Source organism: Plecotus auritus, assembly GCF_963455305.1.
Source record: "Plecotus auritus genome assembly, chromosome: 7".
In the NCBI taxonomy this organism is placed as follows: Eukaryota; Metazoa; Chordata; class Mammalia; order Chiroptera; family Vespertilionidae; genus Plecotus; species Plecotus auritus.
The window spans coordinates 164,577,865-164,597,501 of record NC_137774.1 but is presented as its reverse complement, the minus strand read 5'-3'; the positions used below and the strand labels follow the sequence as shown (position 1 = coordinate 164,597,501).

Below are 19,637 nucleotides of genomic sequence, written 5' to 3'. Positions count from 1 at the left end.
ATGTATTTCAGAGTGAAAGCATTCACATAGCTCTCTACTGTTGTCAGTCATTGCTCAGTCCTTCGGGCTTCTTTATTGTCTAAGGTGCTTAATCTATGCGAATACAACAAACCTTGCTATCGATCTCACTGCTCCCCAGCGCAGACTGGATGACGTAGAGCAGGGCATCTGTGAGGCCCTCACATTCCCGCATCCTCCTGCGGGCCTCCTCGCCGGCTGAACTAACATTCCTGCAAAGCAAAAGGACCTGTTAGCAACCTTCAAGATGATCACCAAAAGAATGCTCTTCCACACATGCCTCCTCTCCTAGTTTCAAAGAAAACACTTTGCTTGCCTTTTCAGAATGTTTATAAAAAATGAAGTTTTATATTGAGTAGGGATGGCTTCAACCACCTCTACTAACTCATCAAATCCATCCTAAAACTGGGGAAGTCACAGATAGCTGTAATGCAACTAGAGAAATGGAGAACATAGAATTCAAACATGTGATCCGTGAGTGTCCAGTGACCACTGAGAATGGGAGACTTTCCAAAAGTCTTCAAAGTTTTCTTCCTTTATCATTGATGAAGGAATCAGAGCTCTTTGATTCAAAAGACTCTTCTTCTTTAAGCAGTGTGAAACATTTTTCAAAGACAGAGCTTCCAACTTACTAAAATACTTTAGAGATCTAATTTTACCTGCCTCAAAAATATACCTACTTTGGTCCAGCCAGAGTAAATTAGAAATTTATTCTAAGAACATAGGGAGGGGTTTCTGTGAAAATTTAGCCATAGGGATGCCCATGGCCCCCTTTAAAGGCAGGAATTAACCAAGCTCCTTCCTGGACTGGCATATGCTGGGCTAGAGTCAACAGAAGGAGCCTGCTGTAATGCAGTGCACAGCTGGGAAGCAGAGAGATATAAAAACCATGAGACAATCCTAGTCACCAGAGTTATAAAAAGCAGGAGATAACCCTAGTCAAAGATGCACATTTGGGATGCTTTTTCATACTCCACCACCTGAAAGTATGTTCTTTGTCTCCTAACCATGGAGAGGATTGGGTTCCAGTTAAGAATTTTTGCAGTGACTGACTTACCAACAACACAGCCTGTGGGAGGGATACTGGAGGAGGTAAGTTTATAGAAAGAGGCACAAAGGGACTGAAAGATTTTAGAAGCTGTGGGGAAGAGGGAGAATGATCCAGGCTGAGCAATGGCTCTCAAAAGTTGGCTGGTATAAGAAGCCCCTGGAGGGTGTTCCTGTAGACTGCTGGACCCCATCCTGAAGTCTCTGGTGGAGTCGATCTAAAGATACTTCCTTGATTTTTTCAAAAAATTGAGAAAATGTCTTCAGTTGCATATTTGGGGGTATTGGTATTGATAATTTCTACTGCTCTAGCTTTAGTCTAGGGGGAGAGTTTGTTGGAGAGGATACTGCTTTCTGTTGACAGCCCCAGACAGCCACCTGACAGATCCCAAGAATCTGTAGCCTGGGACAGAGCCCACAAAAGTTGAATAGGGTACATCTCCACACCCACACTGCAATTGACACATACATTCTCATTTCATTTTCACTGTGACACTTCATTGTCTTTTACAGATGAGGAAACTGAGGCTCAGAGCAGTTATCAAAGCCACATGGGTGGCAAGTGGAGAAGCTGGAAGAAACCCAGGGCTTGATGCACAATATAGATGGACTATGCTTTTCAGGCATTAAAATAAAATAGGCCTAATGCTAAAATGGTACCGAACATAAATGTTTTCTTTGATATCTAAAACGTTCTGTGGAACATGTATTAAATAGGATCTATCAGCATTTTAATGTAATACTGGGAAAGGTTATTCAATTCAAATTAGTATTTTTGGCATTTGCTGATCTTAAAATATAAACACAATTCCTTAGATAATACAACCAGGCAGATATTGACAGCATTTTTATGTAGTTATAGATTCTGCTTTGGGGTGGCAAACCATCCTTTCTGACAAGATCCCTTGGAAAGGGAAGAACTAACTTCCTCTTAGGGAAAAAGTGGTGAGAGGCATACTGGAATTATTCTAACCAGAAGCATGGGCTTGGTAAAGAGATCACTTTTAGACCATTCCTCCATGAAGAGATTTTCATCAGGTCAAGCTTTGAGGCCTTTACAGTAATAGGTTTGTTCAAAAACTCCAATTGGACCTCTTTGGCCAGAAGAATGCTGTGGCAATGTGTGATTGTGTTTGAAATCTTGCCTTCTTGTCCTTTGAGGAGGTCATGTCTTTAAAGAGAGAATGATGGAATTTAGACTTGAGAGAACCTTAGGACAGCTCATGTGCACCCTGATCTGAAATCCTCTGTACTCTTCCTGTACCCATGAACACCGCTTTCCTTTGAATAAGTTCACCATGGGGGCAGTGAGTGCCTCCTGATTCTTAAATGAATTTTATAATGATCAGCCTATCTTTTACTGGTAACTAATGAATGGGCAGAGCCAACCAATGAACCAATGGGAAAGATGAGGAATTAACAACTTTGTCAACATTATAAGTTGCCAATATTAATCTAAGCATTTTTCTTTATTCTAGTTTCTGTTTGATTCCAGTCTAGTCTTCTCCAAAATTAAAAAAAGTTATTAACTGGCTACTATATTAAAGCATTAAAGATATTGGAAAATGAGAAAGACTTATAAGTTAGGGTCCCTACAGGATAAATGACTGGGATAGACGGACACACAGACACACCCCGCTCTGATACAATGGGTAGGATGGAGTTACCACAGTGTCTGCAGGCAGGATGAGGATCAATATAAATTTTTAAACAGAGTGAAGTATGCATATGTCTCTTTTTCAATGGGTTGCAGTGTCCTACAAGCCTTTGGGGATGGGTTTCTACTCTTAACCACCTATTCCTGAATGAGTGAAACATATGGTGAGTACCTTTGGTTTTTCATTCTGGAGTAGAGGAGGGCTTTCTTTTTCTCCCCTTTCCCCCAAACACAAGATCTACCATACTGTGCATGCTTCACTGTTTAAAATTTTTATAAAGCCAATAACATTGTGCGCTGGTCGCTGTGCAGTTATTGTAATTTTGGTCCTACGTGTTTGACAATGAGCCAATGTCTAACTTAAAAAGTTCCATCCTCCCCTTGTACCTAAACCACCTTACAACTGTCTTGAGGAGGTGATCTCCAGTCTAGCTAGAAACTGGTGCAGCAAAATTCTGTGCATTAATATAACATTAAAACAAATACTGGTAGGTTATTTATAAAGACTGCAATGAAGCTATAATATCTATTCCTTAGAAATAATCTTTATAATTTGTATTAAAATGTCAGTAGATACATCATTTGGAAATTTCTGCTTAAAGTAGATTCTATATACTTTTTTTTTTTTTAAAGGAAGGAGGTGTTGCTTTTTTAAAAAAATACATTTTTATTGATTTCAGAGAGGAATGGAGAGGGAGAGAGAGATGGAAACATCAATGATGAGAGAGAGTCATTGATTGGCTGCTTCCTGCATGCCCCATACCGGGGATCAAGCCCGCAGCCCGGGCATGTGGACCTAACTGGGAATTGAACCCTGACCTTCATAGGTCAACGCTCTACCACTGAGCCATGACAGCTGGGAAATTCTATATACTTTTTATCTAACCGATAAAAAATAAAACATTATTTTTATATTTTACCATCAGCAAGGAAACAGAGACCTCAGTCCTACCTGAAGGAACTTGGAACTAGATTCTTCCAAGAGCCATTAGTAAGGAACACGCCCTGCTGACACCTCCATTTTAAACTGATGAGACTAGTGTCTGATTTGGAACTGACAGAAGCTATAGCACAATACATTTGTCATGTTCTAAGTCACTAAGTCTGTGGTAATTTGTCCCAGTAGCAATAGGAAACAAATACAAAGCTTGTTTTACTCAAGGGTAAGTGGATTTTTTTCAACACCATCCCTATATGTTTCATAAGCCACTGCTTTCCTGGAAACTGCTTAGCTACAGTGGGCTCATGCAAGACTTTAGAAGATATTTCTAAATGATCAAATAATTGTATTAGCTTGCTCAAGACCAAACTGGCACATAGATAAGAAAATTAAAATCTTTCCTAGATGCATGTGTTTGGAGGAGGAGGGTGGCTTACCAAGCATCTTCCCTCAACTACCCAGAGAACACTGATGTGATGTGGTGATGCATTGTGCTGTATCTTGTCCCACTGCTAATCTGATTAAGCCATGTGAGTGCCTCCAAATGTGTGGCCATCACCTTGGTCTGACTGCTCTCCTGTCTGGCTGATATCTTGCACTCCTGCCAGTCCTCTTTCAGGCAGAAGAGGCCCCTGAAAAGCGCAGTCTTCATAGCTTCCAGTGAACAGGAAGTGCAGGGGTTGGTATTATATACCTTAATGTGGGAAGGGAGTTCGCTGGATACCAGGGAGAGGGCTGAGGCAGTTTCCTAGCTCTGCTGGAGTGAAGTCTGAATTATGTCCTCATTACTTTAAGCGACTTTCTGGAACATCATCTGAAACACCCCCCATAAGGACCCAGTCCTGTGACCAGTAGTAAGATTAGCCACACCTCTGGAAACATTTATTGGGTACAAATAACAGAAGGCTGAATTTACTTGAAAAGCTCTCGACATTTGTGTTTTTTTAATTTTTTAAATTTTCAAAAAGAATAGTTTATTTATTTTTACAGAGAGAAGAAAGAAGAAGAGAGAAACATCAATGTTAGAGTGTAACATCAATCGGCTGCCTCCTGCACGCCCCCTACTGGGGATCCAGCCTGAAACCTGGGCATGTGCCCTGATCTAGAATCTAACAGGCAACCTTGAGGTGCATGGGACAGCACCCAACCAACTGAGCCACACCAGCCAGGGCTCGACATTTGTTTTTTTCAAACTGGTCCTTCATTACAGCCAATTCAGAAAAATTTCCAGAGGAAAAAATTTCCCCTTCTTTTCTTTTCAAGATTAGCACAGTCTTCCGTTTGAATTCTTGCTGTGCACCTTACTGTCTTTTCCCAAGGAAGGTAATTTCTTTATAAATCAGGACAGTGATGGCTTGGTAATTACTTTGCTGAGCTGCAGGGACAGAATGCTTCAGTGGCCTAAAGACCAGCTACCTTGGGCAGCCGGCAGTGAACACTGCTGCATGCTGTCCTCCGATCCGTAGCTCCTACGTCGCCGCCACCCTGCCCACACTCGTAAATGTAAAGACGGATGAGCTCCTTGCCGCTGACTAGGCAGCTCTGGCCCTCTGAAGCTCTGCACAGACCGTGCTTTCTGCAGTCAGCTCTGCATCAGGGCACGTTGTTCCGGAGGAGCCCAGAGCACAGCCAGAACACCTGTGTGGAAATACACCCTATCACTTTCAAGTACTGCCTAGGGTTTTAGCTACACGATTCCAATTAAAATTGATGGACGCCACAGAGTTAACTGCTCTAGGAAACGTCTGCTGAAAGTTTCCCATTAGGCTAAATTACAAGGAAATCGCGGGGAGCAAAGGGTGAGTGCCGTGTGCCTAACACCGTTAACCGAACCTAATTGTGCTGGTGGCTCTTTGCGCTCCGTGACCATCCACAGTTGTTGTTACCTAACCTGTGCTCGGGGACTGAGCTGTATGCACTGCGCCTCGAGTTCCCAGACCATACCTCAGGCTTAGAGCATTGCCACGTGGCCCAACCCCCTGGCTGCTCTCCCCCTGCCCTGCGTCCCGTCAATGTCTAAAACACTGCACTACAGCACATTTGGGGTGGGCTCTTCTTTCCACTGTGCTGACTGGGGATCCAATGCATCTCATGTCGAAAGCGGCCACATCCCACCTCGTACCTCTGCTCAGCAAGGGGGCTTCCCATCAAGTCTCCCCATGGTAGCAAGCGCTCCCCTAGAACAAATCCATTCACTGGCCATGGCCCTATTACAAATGCAACAGCAGCAAAAAAGAAAATGTTATAGGTCAAAATGCAATTTAAGTTAAAAAAAAATGAATAAAAACAAATGTTTTCTTCCTTCCTGGCTACACCAAATTATTTCTTATCAACCACACATAAGTCAGTGTACATATAAAATACATATAATAAATTAATAGGCTAGAAAACACTGCAAAACAGAAACACAATATTCGCTTCACCAAGCAGGCAGCTTCCAGGAAAACAAGCATTGTGGCTAAATAAAAAAGGAGCAACACTGAGGTCATCCAATTCCTTGTATTTCCAGTCCTCTGTCTTCTAAGAAGTAGGAGAACAAAGCTGACTAATCAAGGGATTATAGGTAATTGCCTACTTGTCTTTTAAATGTCAGATTGTGGGTTTGAAGAATTTCAAGATTTGGCCTTATGTTCTGGATTATTAATAGCTATTATTCAAACAACCCGTCCAACTCTTATTTCAATTCATCTTCTAATTCCCCAAATGCAGTCATGTAATCTTTCAATGTATTTACTTGTAGGAACTTTTAACAAATCGTACTTCAAAGACTTATTGAAGCTGGGAATCAGTGTGACTGTTAAAAGCTCACTTATCTAGCTGATAAATTTCCTCATGGTCAATTTCTTGTTTTCATGATTGCTTTGATCACTTACTGATACTTTATTGGACACCAGTAAGAACAATCGAGAAAATGTCTTCAGAGGAAAGAACTGCCTTAGCTCTTGTGTCCTATCACTCTCTTATTCTACCCCAGGATACTCTGTGCAATTGCCCAGGTCTTCCCAGATAGTTTTACTCTGGGTAGTCACTGTCGTACTGATGCCATAGACATTTCTCAGTGTTAACTGCTCATGAACCCTGCCCAGCATGGAAGGGTTAAGTGACAAAACAGGTAGCTACCAGGTAGGGAAGGAGGAAGAGAAAACCCCTGTCACTCTGCTGTTCCTGGCCAGCCACCTATCCATTCTTTTTTGCTTCTTCTTTTTTTTTTTTTTTCTGTCTTCTTACATTTCTTCCTTGAAAAAAAGTCTCCTTACATTTGTGGGAAAATGCTAATAAAAATAGTCCCTGGATCCAAACAGCTTAAGCTCCATGTCCAAATGGGAAGGAAATGATTAAAAACAAAAACCCCATTTCCTTTAATCTCTTAGCTTACCCATCTCTCTTAATTGTTGTCTCATAAATTTAGATATGTGGATGACTCATTTGGTAGTCTTTTTTGGGGCCATAGAAAACTCAGACTTCAGTTCATTTGGCCAGTGATCATTGTGTAGTTCTGGCTAGGTGAAATAGATTAACAAAGCCAATCTTTGGTCAAAGATCAATTAAAACTGTGAGGACATCTGTAGGTTACCTTCTTCTCATCTTGTTTTACAATGGAAATATGTAGGGTAGGGGTGTGGGGCAGGTGGGAAGAAGGAGAAACTATAAGAATGCAAATATACTTTGTATAAGAAAAAACTTTTACAGGAAACTCAGTGAAACTAAGATCTCTTGGCCTTTTTCACTTTTTTCCCCCCTGAAAGGCAGAAAGTATATATTTAATCTTAATTACTAAAATATGTTTTTACATTTTAGGGAAAATTCTGACTTATTAAAAGAAAGTAGGTGTTAGCTTCTGTAAGAAATACTTATGTGGTCTTTCAAGTTTATGTGCTGGTCTTAATCGCGATTTTGCCATCATTTTTGGAAAAGTCGGTATACAATCCTACTCATCTTTCAAGTCTTTCCATTACCAGAGAGACCCTAACTCATATCAGGGATGCGTTTTTTAAGAGTCGTTGCCTTTTCGCCGAAACCGGTTTGGCTCAGTGGATAGAGCGTCGGCCTGCGGACTGAAGGGTCCCGGGTTCGATTCCGGTCAAGGGCATGTACCTTGGTTGCGGGCACATCCCCAGTGGAAGGTGTGCAGGAGGCAGCTGATCGATGATTCTCTCTCATCGATGTTTCTAGCTCTCTATCCCTCTCTCTTCCTCTCTGTAAAATATCAATAAAATATATTAAAAAAAAAAAAAAAGAGTCGTTGCCTTTTAAAATCTCGGCTGCTATAGCACTTATGCAGATTCCCTGTCTTCCCCCATTACTGTCAGGACTGGATTTTTTCTTCTTCATGTGGTAGGGAGAATTTGAAAGAGGTCCTCACAAGATTCCTGCCCCTGGTGGTTCAATCAAACACTAACCTAGGCACTGCTGTGAAGGGGCTTTGCAGATGGAATTGAGGTTACCAACCAACTGGCCTTAAGATAGGGAGATGAACCTGCTGGGCCCAATGTCATCATATAAACCCCTCATGGTGAAGAGGAAGGCAGAAGGGTCAGTCTGAGAGATGTGGCCAAAGAGGAAGAGCGTGGCATTGCTGCTTTTGAGGAAGGTGGCCAGGAACCAGAGCACATGGCAGCCTCTGGAGGGCAGCTCCCAGCCAGTAGCCAGCAAGGAAGCGAAGCCCTCAGTCTACAAATGCTGGGAACAGAATTTGGCCAACAACCTGAACGAGCCAGGAAGCAGATTCTTCCCAGAGCTCCCTGATAAGAGTCCATCGGCAGACACCTTGATTTTGGACATAATGAGGCTTCAAGACGAGGAACCAGCCTAGTCCCCTGGACTTCTGACCTACACTATTCTGAATTACGAATTTTGAGTTGCTCGAATCCACTAGGTTTGTGGTAATTTATTATAGCAGCAATGGAAGATGATTACATTCACATGTCCTCATAAGACAGAAAAAAAACTATCATAATATTTTACATAAAAGTATTTTCTGAAATACTGCTAAAATATTTCAAAACTTTTAGATAAACTTTCTGCATCTTCAAGTGGAGGTATTTTAGATGCTCTTAATGATGAGATGACATCATTAGAATATTCAGATGCCTCCTGTTGCAGGAATGGTAACCCTGATGAGTTTCTCACCAACCCTAGGTAACCTAAGGGTGACTTTTCTTGGTTTACTGCTACCAGATGGTTGGCACTCAACATGTGTGGAGGATAATGGCACCACTGGGTGCACAATTTCCTCTTACTGCTTTACCTGTGAAGGGGCAATGCTTCAAAAATCCAAAATTGCAATGCTGCATAGAAAGGTCACAGAACAAAGACACGTTGAGGAGCCAGAGATCTTCATTAAAATCAGGTCACAAGTTGTCCACAAAGAGCTTCGTTTTATTGTTTCTCCTGTCACGCTAAGTAAGTGCTGAAATCAAAGGGATTCTCACCTGCTATGGTATGTGTGTCACAGTCTTGAGGTTGAGCCAGGGTTAGGGTTTTATTTAAAAACTGTTCACTGAACCAGCTGAGTGGCTACCCTGAGAATAACTGGAAAACAAAAGAGAAGACTTGTGCCCTCCGGCACTGGCCCAGGGCACATATGCCGTTCTGCCTTCACTGCTCTTTGTAAATGATAATAGTTCATAAAACTCTGCCACAAACTACAGCAAATCTCATGGCAAGAATTTCAAGGCACCAATGCGCCAGAAAAATATAATCTAGAAGCAAAAAATTTTTCTAACTCTCGTTGTAATATAATTACTCTTAATATCAATCCCTTTATATGAGCTAATATGCAAAGGTTTTGGAGATTTGTTAATCAGAAAAAGAAAGAACAATTATAGAAAAGAGTGGAATAATTCCAGTTTTGTACAAAAGAGAAGCAGGGAGAGGATCCTTATATATCATACAAATAGACCAGTTATCAGACCAGTAGATCAAGGGATCAACTAGTCCAATATTTCCCTAAAATTCTTCAAGAAACACCATATTTTAATCACAAATTCTCACCATTATAGCATGTGCTAAAAATCACATGTGTAGTATCAGTTCATTCTATTGGCAAATCTTAGAGCAAGTCCCTCTTTTTTGCCACATGGACACAGCTCAAGGATAATGTGCCCATGACTGACACTCTCCCATCAGAACTGGCCACTCATAGGGCAGTGAGGTGGGTGAGCTGTGGGTTACAGCACTTATGAGCCAGCCAGCCACAGCCTCACCCCTGCTTTCCATCTGATCTGCATCAGGGGGGGTGGGTGGAGACACTTACCTCTACATCAATGTTGGTTTGCTTTTCCTTGTTTGGTTTTAATTCTAAATTTCCATTACCACAGAGACCCTAACTCATATTGGGGATGAATAAAATGGAAAGAATGAGAGGGAGCAAGAGAAGTAAATAGAAGGAAATGACCATTTTTTTAAAAACAAGCAAAAAAAAAAAAAAAAAAAAAAAAGAGAGAGAGAGAGAGAGAGAGAAAAGTGAAATGGAGATAAAGAAAAGCAGTGCTAACTGGCACCTGCTTTAGGGGTTCCCTGAAAGTATTTTCTTGTGCACAAAAACAGTATTTCTTGTCCTATAAATATGTTGTCCTTCATCCTTGACTCCTGTCTCTCCTGAACACCTACATCCAAGTCAGCACATGCAGTCAGCTCCAACGTCAAAGCATCTCCATCCGCACTCCTCCTCCATGGTCCTGGCCAGGTCCACAACCACCACCTTCTCCTGTCTCTTAATGTGTCTCTCGGCTTCTGCCTTCATTCCCTCCACCTCCCAGGAAAGCTCTGTGATTCTTCTAAAATGTACATCAGGACAAGAGCCCAGGACCTTCCATTTCTCTCAGTCAGTCTCAAGGTCATGTCCATGGCACATGCCTAGGAACCTTCCTTCCTTTTCACTTGGCTAATCCTACTCATCTTCCATGTCTCTTTCACTAGAAGGCTTTCCTGTTCCCCTGAGCAGGTTAAGTTCATTTGTTCTTGCTCATTTAAGGCTCCCTTTCATAACTCTCACCCCACTTACAATACCCGTTTACTTTCTGCCAGGATTCCACACTCAGGTCACAGAGCATCAAGCTGCTTTGGGGAGAGCCTGGAGGATGGCCAGTTGGCCTACAAGAAGGCAAGTTGTGGGGAGGATGGGCAGCCATGCAAGCTGACAAAGTGAGGACAAACTCCAATTAAGTTAGGAGAAACCAGGCAGGCGCCCTGCCAGCTGAATCTATGCTCAGGAGCCCAGGCTGGCAGCAAGCAGCCGTCAATGGTCCCGCATCTCCATCCAGGGCTAGTTTTGGTCTGTGACTAAATATGCAAGGCTGCTTGTAATTGATTTCTTTGCTTGTCACATAGATGATAACTGGCTAGAATGGAAAGTAAACAACAGGACTAAGCGACACCAAGGCTAATGAACTCTAGCATCAGAAAGGAAATAAAATTGAAAGCTAGCAACTGAATACTAGTAGCCTCCTACCGCCTTCTCCTTCTCTAGCCCTATTCCATTGAAAGTTCAGGGACAGACCAGATGACATTCTTATCTCAAGCATGACTAAGGAATTTCAAGCAAGAGACTGTGTAGTTGAAGGCAGTGGAGACTCATGGAGAGAAAGATAGGAAAAGTGAAAATGTACCAGGAATACTGCCACGCCCCTATTTTGGCAGGTACTGACATTCATTTGTAGAGAATGACAGTATTTTATACTCCAAAAGATAATCTAGGAGAGTAGAAAAGCTTGGGTGTCAAATTTCAACTTTGCTATTATCTGCCTGGCCTTTGGCAACACATATAACCTCTCTGATTCTCAGTTTCTCTATCTGTAAAGTGGGCTCATGCTTTGGAAACATGAGATGAGACCAAAAATCTGTGAAATACACGGGAACCAGATCTATAGTCATACCTCACTCTTTCCCTCTTGACATCTGCTCACCTGGGCATATACAGGGTTGGGCAAAAGTAGGTTTACAGCTGTGAGTACACAAAAAACTGAGTTTATTCCTGTATTATTATTAATTATTTTACTGTTGTTATAATTATTATATTGTATTAACTATAAACCTATTTTTGCCCACCCCTGTATGCCTGAGCAAAGGACAGAGGGACCTATTTTAACAAAAATAAAATGAGAACAATACATGTAAAGAACCTAATGCAGTACACAGAAAACTATTATATTAATTCAATCAGTTGGGGATATGAACCTCTTTTCTTGGCTTCTTTTTTCCATGGAACTCTCCAGAACTTCCCCTCCCCATCACCCTGTATTTGTCTGCTCAGGCTGCCGTAAGAGAACTACAGACTGCGGGGCTTGAACAACAAAAATGCATTCTCTCAGTTCTGAAGGGCAGAAGTTCAAGATCAAGGTGTCAGCAGGGCTGGTTCCTTTTTAGGCTGTGAGGAAGAGTCTGTTCCATACTCTCCTGTGTTCCTGGTAGTTTTGGGGTCATCTCTGGAATTCCTTGGCTTGTGGAAGCAACACCCGTCTCTGTCTTTACTTTCACGCGGTGTTCTCCCAGTGTGTATCTGTGTCCAAATTTCCCCTTCTCATGGGTACATCAGTCATCTTGGATTATAGTCCACCTTAATGACCTCATGAAAGCTAAGTACATCAGCAGTGACCCTATTTCCACACAGGTCACATTCTAATGTACTGGGGGTTCAAAATTCAATATATGAATTTGAGGGAGCATATAATTTTAAATAGTAATACCCCCAACAGGGAGAATGAACTATCTGACTGGCAGGTGAAAAAGCTCTGCCATCCACTGGTTATTTCTCATCTGTTGGAGCAAATCCATCAACAGGTCTCCCTGGAACTGTGGGGTGGGGGGGCATGATGTAGGGTGGGTTGTCAGCTCTACAGATCCCAACTTTTCCATGGGGCAGTCCCAAGGTCTACACTGGCAAGACAGTGCCATGCGCCTGCCTTTTGGCTGCAGACAAGAAGCCATGATCTCCACTTGGTGTTGTCAGTGGTAAAAAGACTATTTGGTTTTCATCCACCCATCAGTTTACTTAGTCTAATTTTCCAATTGGTTATGAACTTGGGTTAAAAAAAAGTTATGCTTATTGGGCCTTCATATCCTAACATAAGCATGCAAGGAGGCATGAGAGAGGCAACAGAGGCTCAGAAAGGCTTGTGAAGGCTCAGGAAGTGGCCAGAGGTCCCATTGCCTCTCGTCCAAATTCAGGCTGCCCGACAGAGGCCAAGTTCTTCCCATTGGGATGTGTTGTCTGTGGCTTCCTCTCTGGGCCCAGCTGGTGTTTTCCTTGTGTCTGGGATAGGAGGGGTTGAGTGAGTCAAGATAAGGGCTACTGCAGGTAACCAACACATGAGCTGTTGAAACCCTGGGGCTCATCCTTTGGGCTAAAGAAATGGAAGCAGAGGATGAGGTCTTAGGGAACACCCGGTGTCCTTCAAGTGTTGGGAAGAAGCTATGTTTCTCTCAGAGGAGGGCCTCTTTCTCTTTCCCTGAGAGGAGGGACCATGTCCAAGGTGCATAAGGGGAGGCAGTGCTTAGCCCTAACTTTCCTGTGGTCACTCCCAGCAGCACTCAAGATTTTCTTTACAACTGTGTGATGGTTGCCTCAGCAGAAAGGCAGTGGTCCAGAGTTAGCTGCCAGCAGGTAAAGGGAGTTCCCTGTGGGCCAGGCGCTGTGTCAATCAATGTGCATGACCACGGGGCCAGAATGAGGGTAAGGTGAGAACTTCACTTAGTGCAAAATAGAAGGTGCTGCCATAAAACTCATTATTGTAAATAATATACATTTTTAAGTTGTGGTAAAATATACATAACATAAAATTTGCCATCTTGATCTTTTTCAGTGTATAGTTGTTAAGTAGTGGTAAGAACCTTCAATTATTGTGCTAAATAATATTTGAGTTAAAATTAATGGAAAAATAGATTATGAACAAAATATGAAAGTTGTAAGTAAAGGCAGGGTCCATCCCTGCACAGCTCAGTCTCACCTGCCTCACCCTTGTCCCAGCCCTGCATCACCAATACCGTTCCTATTTACAGGCAGGGAAACTGAGGCTGGAGAGCCTACCACCATCATCCAAGATCATGCAACTAGTGGGTTTCCAGTCAGACCTGGACTTGAATGCCAGCTCTTCTTGGTTTTGATTTTGCACTCACAATGACATCCCATCACAGCATCACAGTCCTCACAAAGATAGCATCTAAATGTCCTAGTGTAATGCCTGGGACGCAGTCTGGGATTGGCAAACACAGCCAGTACTGCCACCGCTTCCACATGCCCTCCGCCTGCTCCGTGACCTGTGGGGACCACTGTGTCTCTATGGCACAGGAAACAGCGTGTCTTCACCTGCTTACCAAGCTTCCGTGGTTCCACGTGGCCAACAAAGATAAAGAAATCTCCTGGAAATGACCCTTCTTCCCCAACACTCGTTTTTTTCATTTTATTGAATCTATTGGGATGACACTGGTTAACAAAATTATACAAGTTTAGCACAATTCTAAACACATCTCCTGTACACTGCATTGTGTTTTCATCACCCAAGTCAAATCTCTGTCCACCACTATTTATCCCTCTTGTACTATCCTCCATATCTCCTTCCACCCAATACTTTTTAAAAAATATATTTTTATTGATTTTAGAGAGAGGAAGGGAGAGGGATAGAGAGATAGAAACACCGATGAGAGAGAAACATCATTGATTGGCTCCTCCTGCACACCCCCTATTGGAGATTGAGCCCTCAACCTGGGCATGTGCCAGACCAGGAATTGAACCTGTGACCTCCTGGTTCATGGGCCAGCGCTCAACCACTGAGCAACACCAGCTGGGCTCCACCCAACACTCTTAACAACCAGCTCCCAGGAGACCTTTTCCCTCTCAGGTCCCTCCCTGCCAGCCATGCCCTGGCGAGCCACACTTGCCCATCCCCAAACACGCACGTGGATCTTTGAGTGTGGGTCACACATCTTCTCTGCACCTTCCCCTGCAAACCCTCCCTCATCTCAGTGCAGCCTCTGGGCTGTCTTCTTGGAATCTTTCAGGTGGAATTCATGACTCCCTCATTCAGAGGCCTTCCAGCAACTCTGCCTAGACTTTTTTTTTTTTTCAGCATTAAATACATACATGGCTCAGATTCCCTTTTATCTTTTAGGTTATAAACATCATGTCTCATTCCTTTTTTTTCCCTTCTGGTACCTAGCAGAGTTCTGGGCACATCCTAGAAATTGAATACATGTTTGTATGGGATAAGAGGTGCCATTCATTCTATCTCAGCTGTTGATTTAGCACTTGACCAAGGAAGAGACAATGAGATGGCTATGGCTGTTGTAATAATTGACAAGCAGAGAGACAGACTGCACTGTGTAGTGCTAATAGACCACTCCAAGGCATCAACATCACAGGAAAGCATTCTATTTGGATGCACAGGTTTGAATCAGGGTTCACTCTCCACCATGCGCTCTAGGACAAATTGCTCAATTTCCCCAGTTTCACTTCCTTATTTAAAATTGGAAAGAACATAACAATCTGTCCTTTACAAAGCTGTCATGAGAATTAAGTGATGATTAGAGGTACTGAAGAGTTTCTTGCCCATAAAGCACTACAGTGATTTTATTTTTGCGTATTTAACTGTGCTGATAAGCCGATAGACCAACAGCTTCTTTCACTTGAGATGGATGAGGAATTCAGTATCATAAGAATCAAGGGCAAAATGAGCAAACTCCAAGGACAAAATGTACTAACCAGGACAGAGAAGACTGTCCAAGAGAAAGATATTCTGCTGTTTGATAAAACTAACGAATGTGTTCCTTTTATCTAGCAGAAATATCACAAACACATCAAACAGCAAAAAATAAGGAGCAATGGATTTCTAACTGAGAAATTAAACTCATACAAAAACTAGTGATCATGCAGGTAGCATTACCTCTACAACTGGGAAAATTTAATGAGCACCCAGGAGAGTGAAAAGGTTCCTTACTTTGGTGAAAATTAGTACAGGACAGTTATTAGTCAGCCAGCAAAACAGCAAGAGAAGGGCCATCCACTGATTAACTTATTCATTGACTCATTCTGTTAAGAGCTATTTATCAGGCGCCTACCAGGTGCCTGATGTTGTTCTAGGGTTGGAAAATCTATGATGATCCTCATGTAGATAAGAAAGTAGCTCATGGGGAATAGGTTGACAGTTAAACACACAAGCACAGAGGCAAGGACATCACTGCAATTTGTCAGAAGATCTGATCAAAAGCCCAGGATGCTTTGAAAAGGCATTAGGGAAGGCCTAGTATGTGTGGGAGGGAGGGTGCTGAGGAAGGTCTCTCTGAATAGGAGACATTGAAGCTGAGATAAAAAGATAAAGAGAAGAGAATAAAGTCATCCAGGCACTGGGAGTCATGTGTGAAGGTCCTGAGGTAGAAGAGATCTTGGTGTATAGAGTAACGAAAAGGAGGCCAGTACTGCAAACAGTGAGGGCAGCGGGGCCCAGTATGGGGCTGGAGACTCAAAGAGTCTGTCCACATAGTTGCAATGAGTTGATATCAGTCCTCAGAGTTTTAAAATAAAAACTCTAACATTCAGGTAGTCTCTTCTGAGCACTCATGCAGAGTGATATAATGACAAATGGCCTTAGTAATCCAGATGTTGGAAAAGAAACTTCTCTGTAATGAAAAGATAAAAGGCCAATAATGTGAGAAAAAGAGGTTAGTCTGGACCAGCAAATGTAGTGGAGATTGGTAGAGAAAGATATAAAATGGGTAGAGAAGGACTCTAGAAGACAGGTTGACAATTCCTCAAAAAGTTATACACAGAGGTACTATATGATCCAGAAATTATACTAAGCATGTACCCAAAAGAATTGAAAACATGTGCTCAAACAAATACATGTACATGCATGTCGATATCAGCATCAGTCACAACAGCCAAAGGGTGGGTACAGCCCAAATGTCCATCAATGGATGAATTGGACACACAAAATGTATTATATCCATACAATAGAATACCATCTCTCTACTGAAAGGAATGAGGTACTCATACATGCTACAACCTTAAAAATGTTATGCTAAGTAAAGAAGCCAGTCACCAAAATTCATACATTGCATGATTCCATTTAAATGAAATGAAATAGCCAAGGTAGGTAAATTAATAAAGACAGAAAGCAGACTGGTAAATGCCAGGGCTGCAGGAGGGATAATGGGGAGTAACTGCTTAGTGGGTACAAAATTTCCTTTTGGGATCATGAGAACATGTTGGAACTAGATAGAGGTGGTCGCATGATGTTGTGAATGTCCCGAATGCCACAAAATTGCTCACTTTTAAGTGGTTACTTTTATGTTATGTGAATTTATTTCATCTGAACTTCTTTAAAATGAAAGAAATGGGTAGGGGAGGAAATACTGAGGAGTGGGTATTCATGCTGGGGTCCAAGGTGTCCACTGGGTAGAAGGACACGTTTGTGCTGCTGGTCAGACTGACGCATGATCAGGTTCATCTTATTCCCGTGGTGCATTGTGCTTCTTGACCTTTGGCTACACTTGGATTAAAGCCCTTGGAGTGTAAAACGTTTCTAAAGAAAGGTGTGTGAGAGGTGAGGTGAGAGGCTCTTTCTCCAACAGTGCTCCTGTCCCCACACAGCTCTGCCTTTCTGAGCTGATGTCCCTGTGGTCTCTGTAGGAGGCTGCTCAGTCAGTTGTCCCCCACAAATATATCTAAGCTCCAAGGGGACTCTGGCTGGGTGCTCGAGAGGGAACAGTATGATAATTTGTCTCAATTATCTCCCTTCAAATTGGAATGAACCTTGGAAAATCATTAAAAAAAATCCCAGTACAAGTTAATTTGTGAACCTATTCCTGCAGATCCTAGCTGAGCCACTCTGCTCCATCTTATTCAGGAAGTACTGGCTTTAATCTATTTCAGGTGCTTAAAGGTGACAGGGGTCAAGGACAAATGACATTTCATCATGTTTGCTAGTCAGGAAGGCAGTGCTGCCTGCAGAGCAGAAATAAGTAAGGTTCCTTTATGTTCTAGAAAGAAGCTTATCAACATTGCTCTTATATATGCTAAGGCAGTGGTCGGCAAACTGCGGCTCGCGAGCCACATGTGGCTCTTTGGCCCCTTGAGTTTTTAGCAAAGGCCAGCTTAGGAATACCCGAATTAAGTTAATAACAATGTACCTACCTATATAGTTTAAGTTTAAAAAATGTGGCCCTCAAGAGAAATTTCAATCGTTGTACTGTTGATATTTGGCTCTGTTGACTAATGAGTTTGCCGACCACTGTGCTAAGGAGAATTACTGCCCTTCAGGTCCTATCGAGATTTTAAGCAAAGCCCCAAACCATTTTCTTCCAAAACATGGGGCACACACTGGCAGCCTTAAAAGGACATAATGCATTTTCTTACTTGGAATAATTATTTTCTGCAGCAAGCTTCGTTGGCTCCAACCACATAACCCACAAACTTGTACAGAATAGAGAGCTCTTAGAGCTGTAAGTACCAATCATGGCGACAATGCCTTCATTTAGCAGGACCCTTGTTTGTTTATATAAATTAGTCTGCAATTACCAGTTACATTGTTGGTCCAAAATAAGGTCAGGCACAATGTAACCCAGGCAAGAACAATGGTCTGGATACAAAAGTCCAGACAGGACTATTATGGAGAATTATGGGAGGTGATTAATCAGCTGGCCTCTTCCTGGGTATTGCCATTCACACATAAAATCTTTGTGCTAACATAGCTACTCTCTGGTCCTAAGTTACCTTAAGAGAAATGTAATTAGTTGTTAGGATTCATTAGCTCCAGTTAGTACATCCACGGCACAGCATCTTCCTTGCTGGTTGAGTGCTTGCTAATGGGAAATAATGGTGTATTTGTACCTCTTCGGGACAATAACGAAGGACGTAGGGTTAATCTGAAGTCCTGGCATGTCTGTCCTTTTACTTACCAGACTGAAAAGCTGGAAATGAATTTCTGACACAGGCAGAAAAGCAGAGTGTCCGAAAAAGCCAGTGTTGAAGGCTGTCAATCTGTTAGCACCTGTTATTACTTTTGCTTCTGGTGCTTAAACATTTTGAGGCAAGAATGTCGACCAAGCATAACACCTGAGCAGAGCTGCCCTCTCTTGAAAAAAAATTTTAATTGGTACTTCTAGAAGCTTCTGCCAGCTCAGAACAACAAAAATTTTCTAACAAAAACAAAGGAATATTTTTTACTTTTAGTAGCTTCCCCAATTCCCTGTTTCCAGAATGAGCAATGAGAGGAGCAATTCTATGAAATGATGAGGATCCCATCACACAGAGGCCACTGGGAGCTCCATGATGTAGAGCACGAAAGCAAGTACAGATTCTCCCATTCACCCCACCTGTACCCCTTCTGTCTATAATCCTCTTGTCTCCATAGCTCTCTGGGTTCAGAGACCCCATTTCTCACCCCTCCCTATTACAGCTCCAAAAGATGATGGAGATAAACCCAGGGAATCAGGTGTCCCACTCAACCTTCCCCCATGGTGGGCTGTCGAATGCCCTTAGGTGAATAGTCATGGGCATCTCTGCATATGACACAGGAAGTCATCAACCCAAGAAAATGGTCCATGAGACCAGCATGACAAATTGAACCTTTTCTACTGTTTATTTCAAATATTCTTGGTCAACTAAGGAAGAGATGAAATTTTAATTTAAATACAAGGGGCCCGGTGCACGAAATCATGCACAGGTGGGGTTCCTCAGCCTGGCCGGTGATGGCCAGCCTGGGGGAGGGACCGTGGGAGTGTCTGGCCCCTGGTGGTCAGTGCACATCATAGCGACTGGTTGTAAAGGTCGCTTAGACTTTTATATATATAGATTCTAGGCTAGGTAAGGAACAACCTGACTCCAGAAAAAGAGAATGAGGCAGGTAACAGAACCGAGACAGGCTATGCAGAGCAGAGTTGGCAGCCAGCTCCCCACTCTGAATTCACACAAAGGTGGGCAGGAGGTGTGCTCTCTGAATTGGTGCCTCCGGAAAAATGCTGTTCGTGGCTCTCATTGGT

At 42.6% G+C, this 19,637-nt stretch overlaps 1 protein-coding gene across 7 annotated transcripts in view; it reads right to left on the bottom strand.

Annotated features, from left to right (window-relative positions):
- The window catches only part of CTNND2 (catenin delta 2), an 804,920-nt gene that overhangs the window by 118,385 nt on the left and 666,898 nt on the right, over positions 1–19,637 (bottom strand). For all 7 annotated transcript variants that reach the window (XM_080680431.1, XM_080680434.1, XM_080680433.1 and 4 more), the window contains one exon: positions 113–230. In XM_080680431.1, the coding sequence (XP_080536557.1) occupies positions 113–230 (118 nt within the window). The remainder of the gene's footprint in view (positions 1–112; positions 231–19,637) is intronic.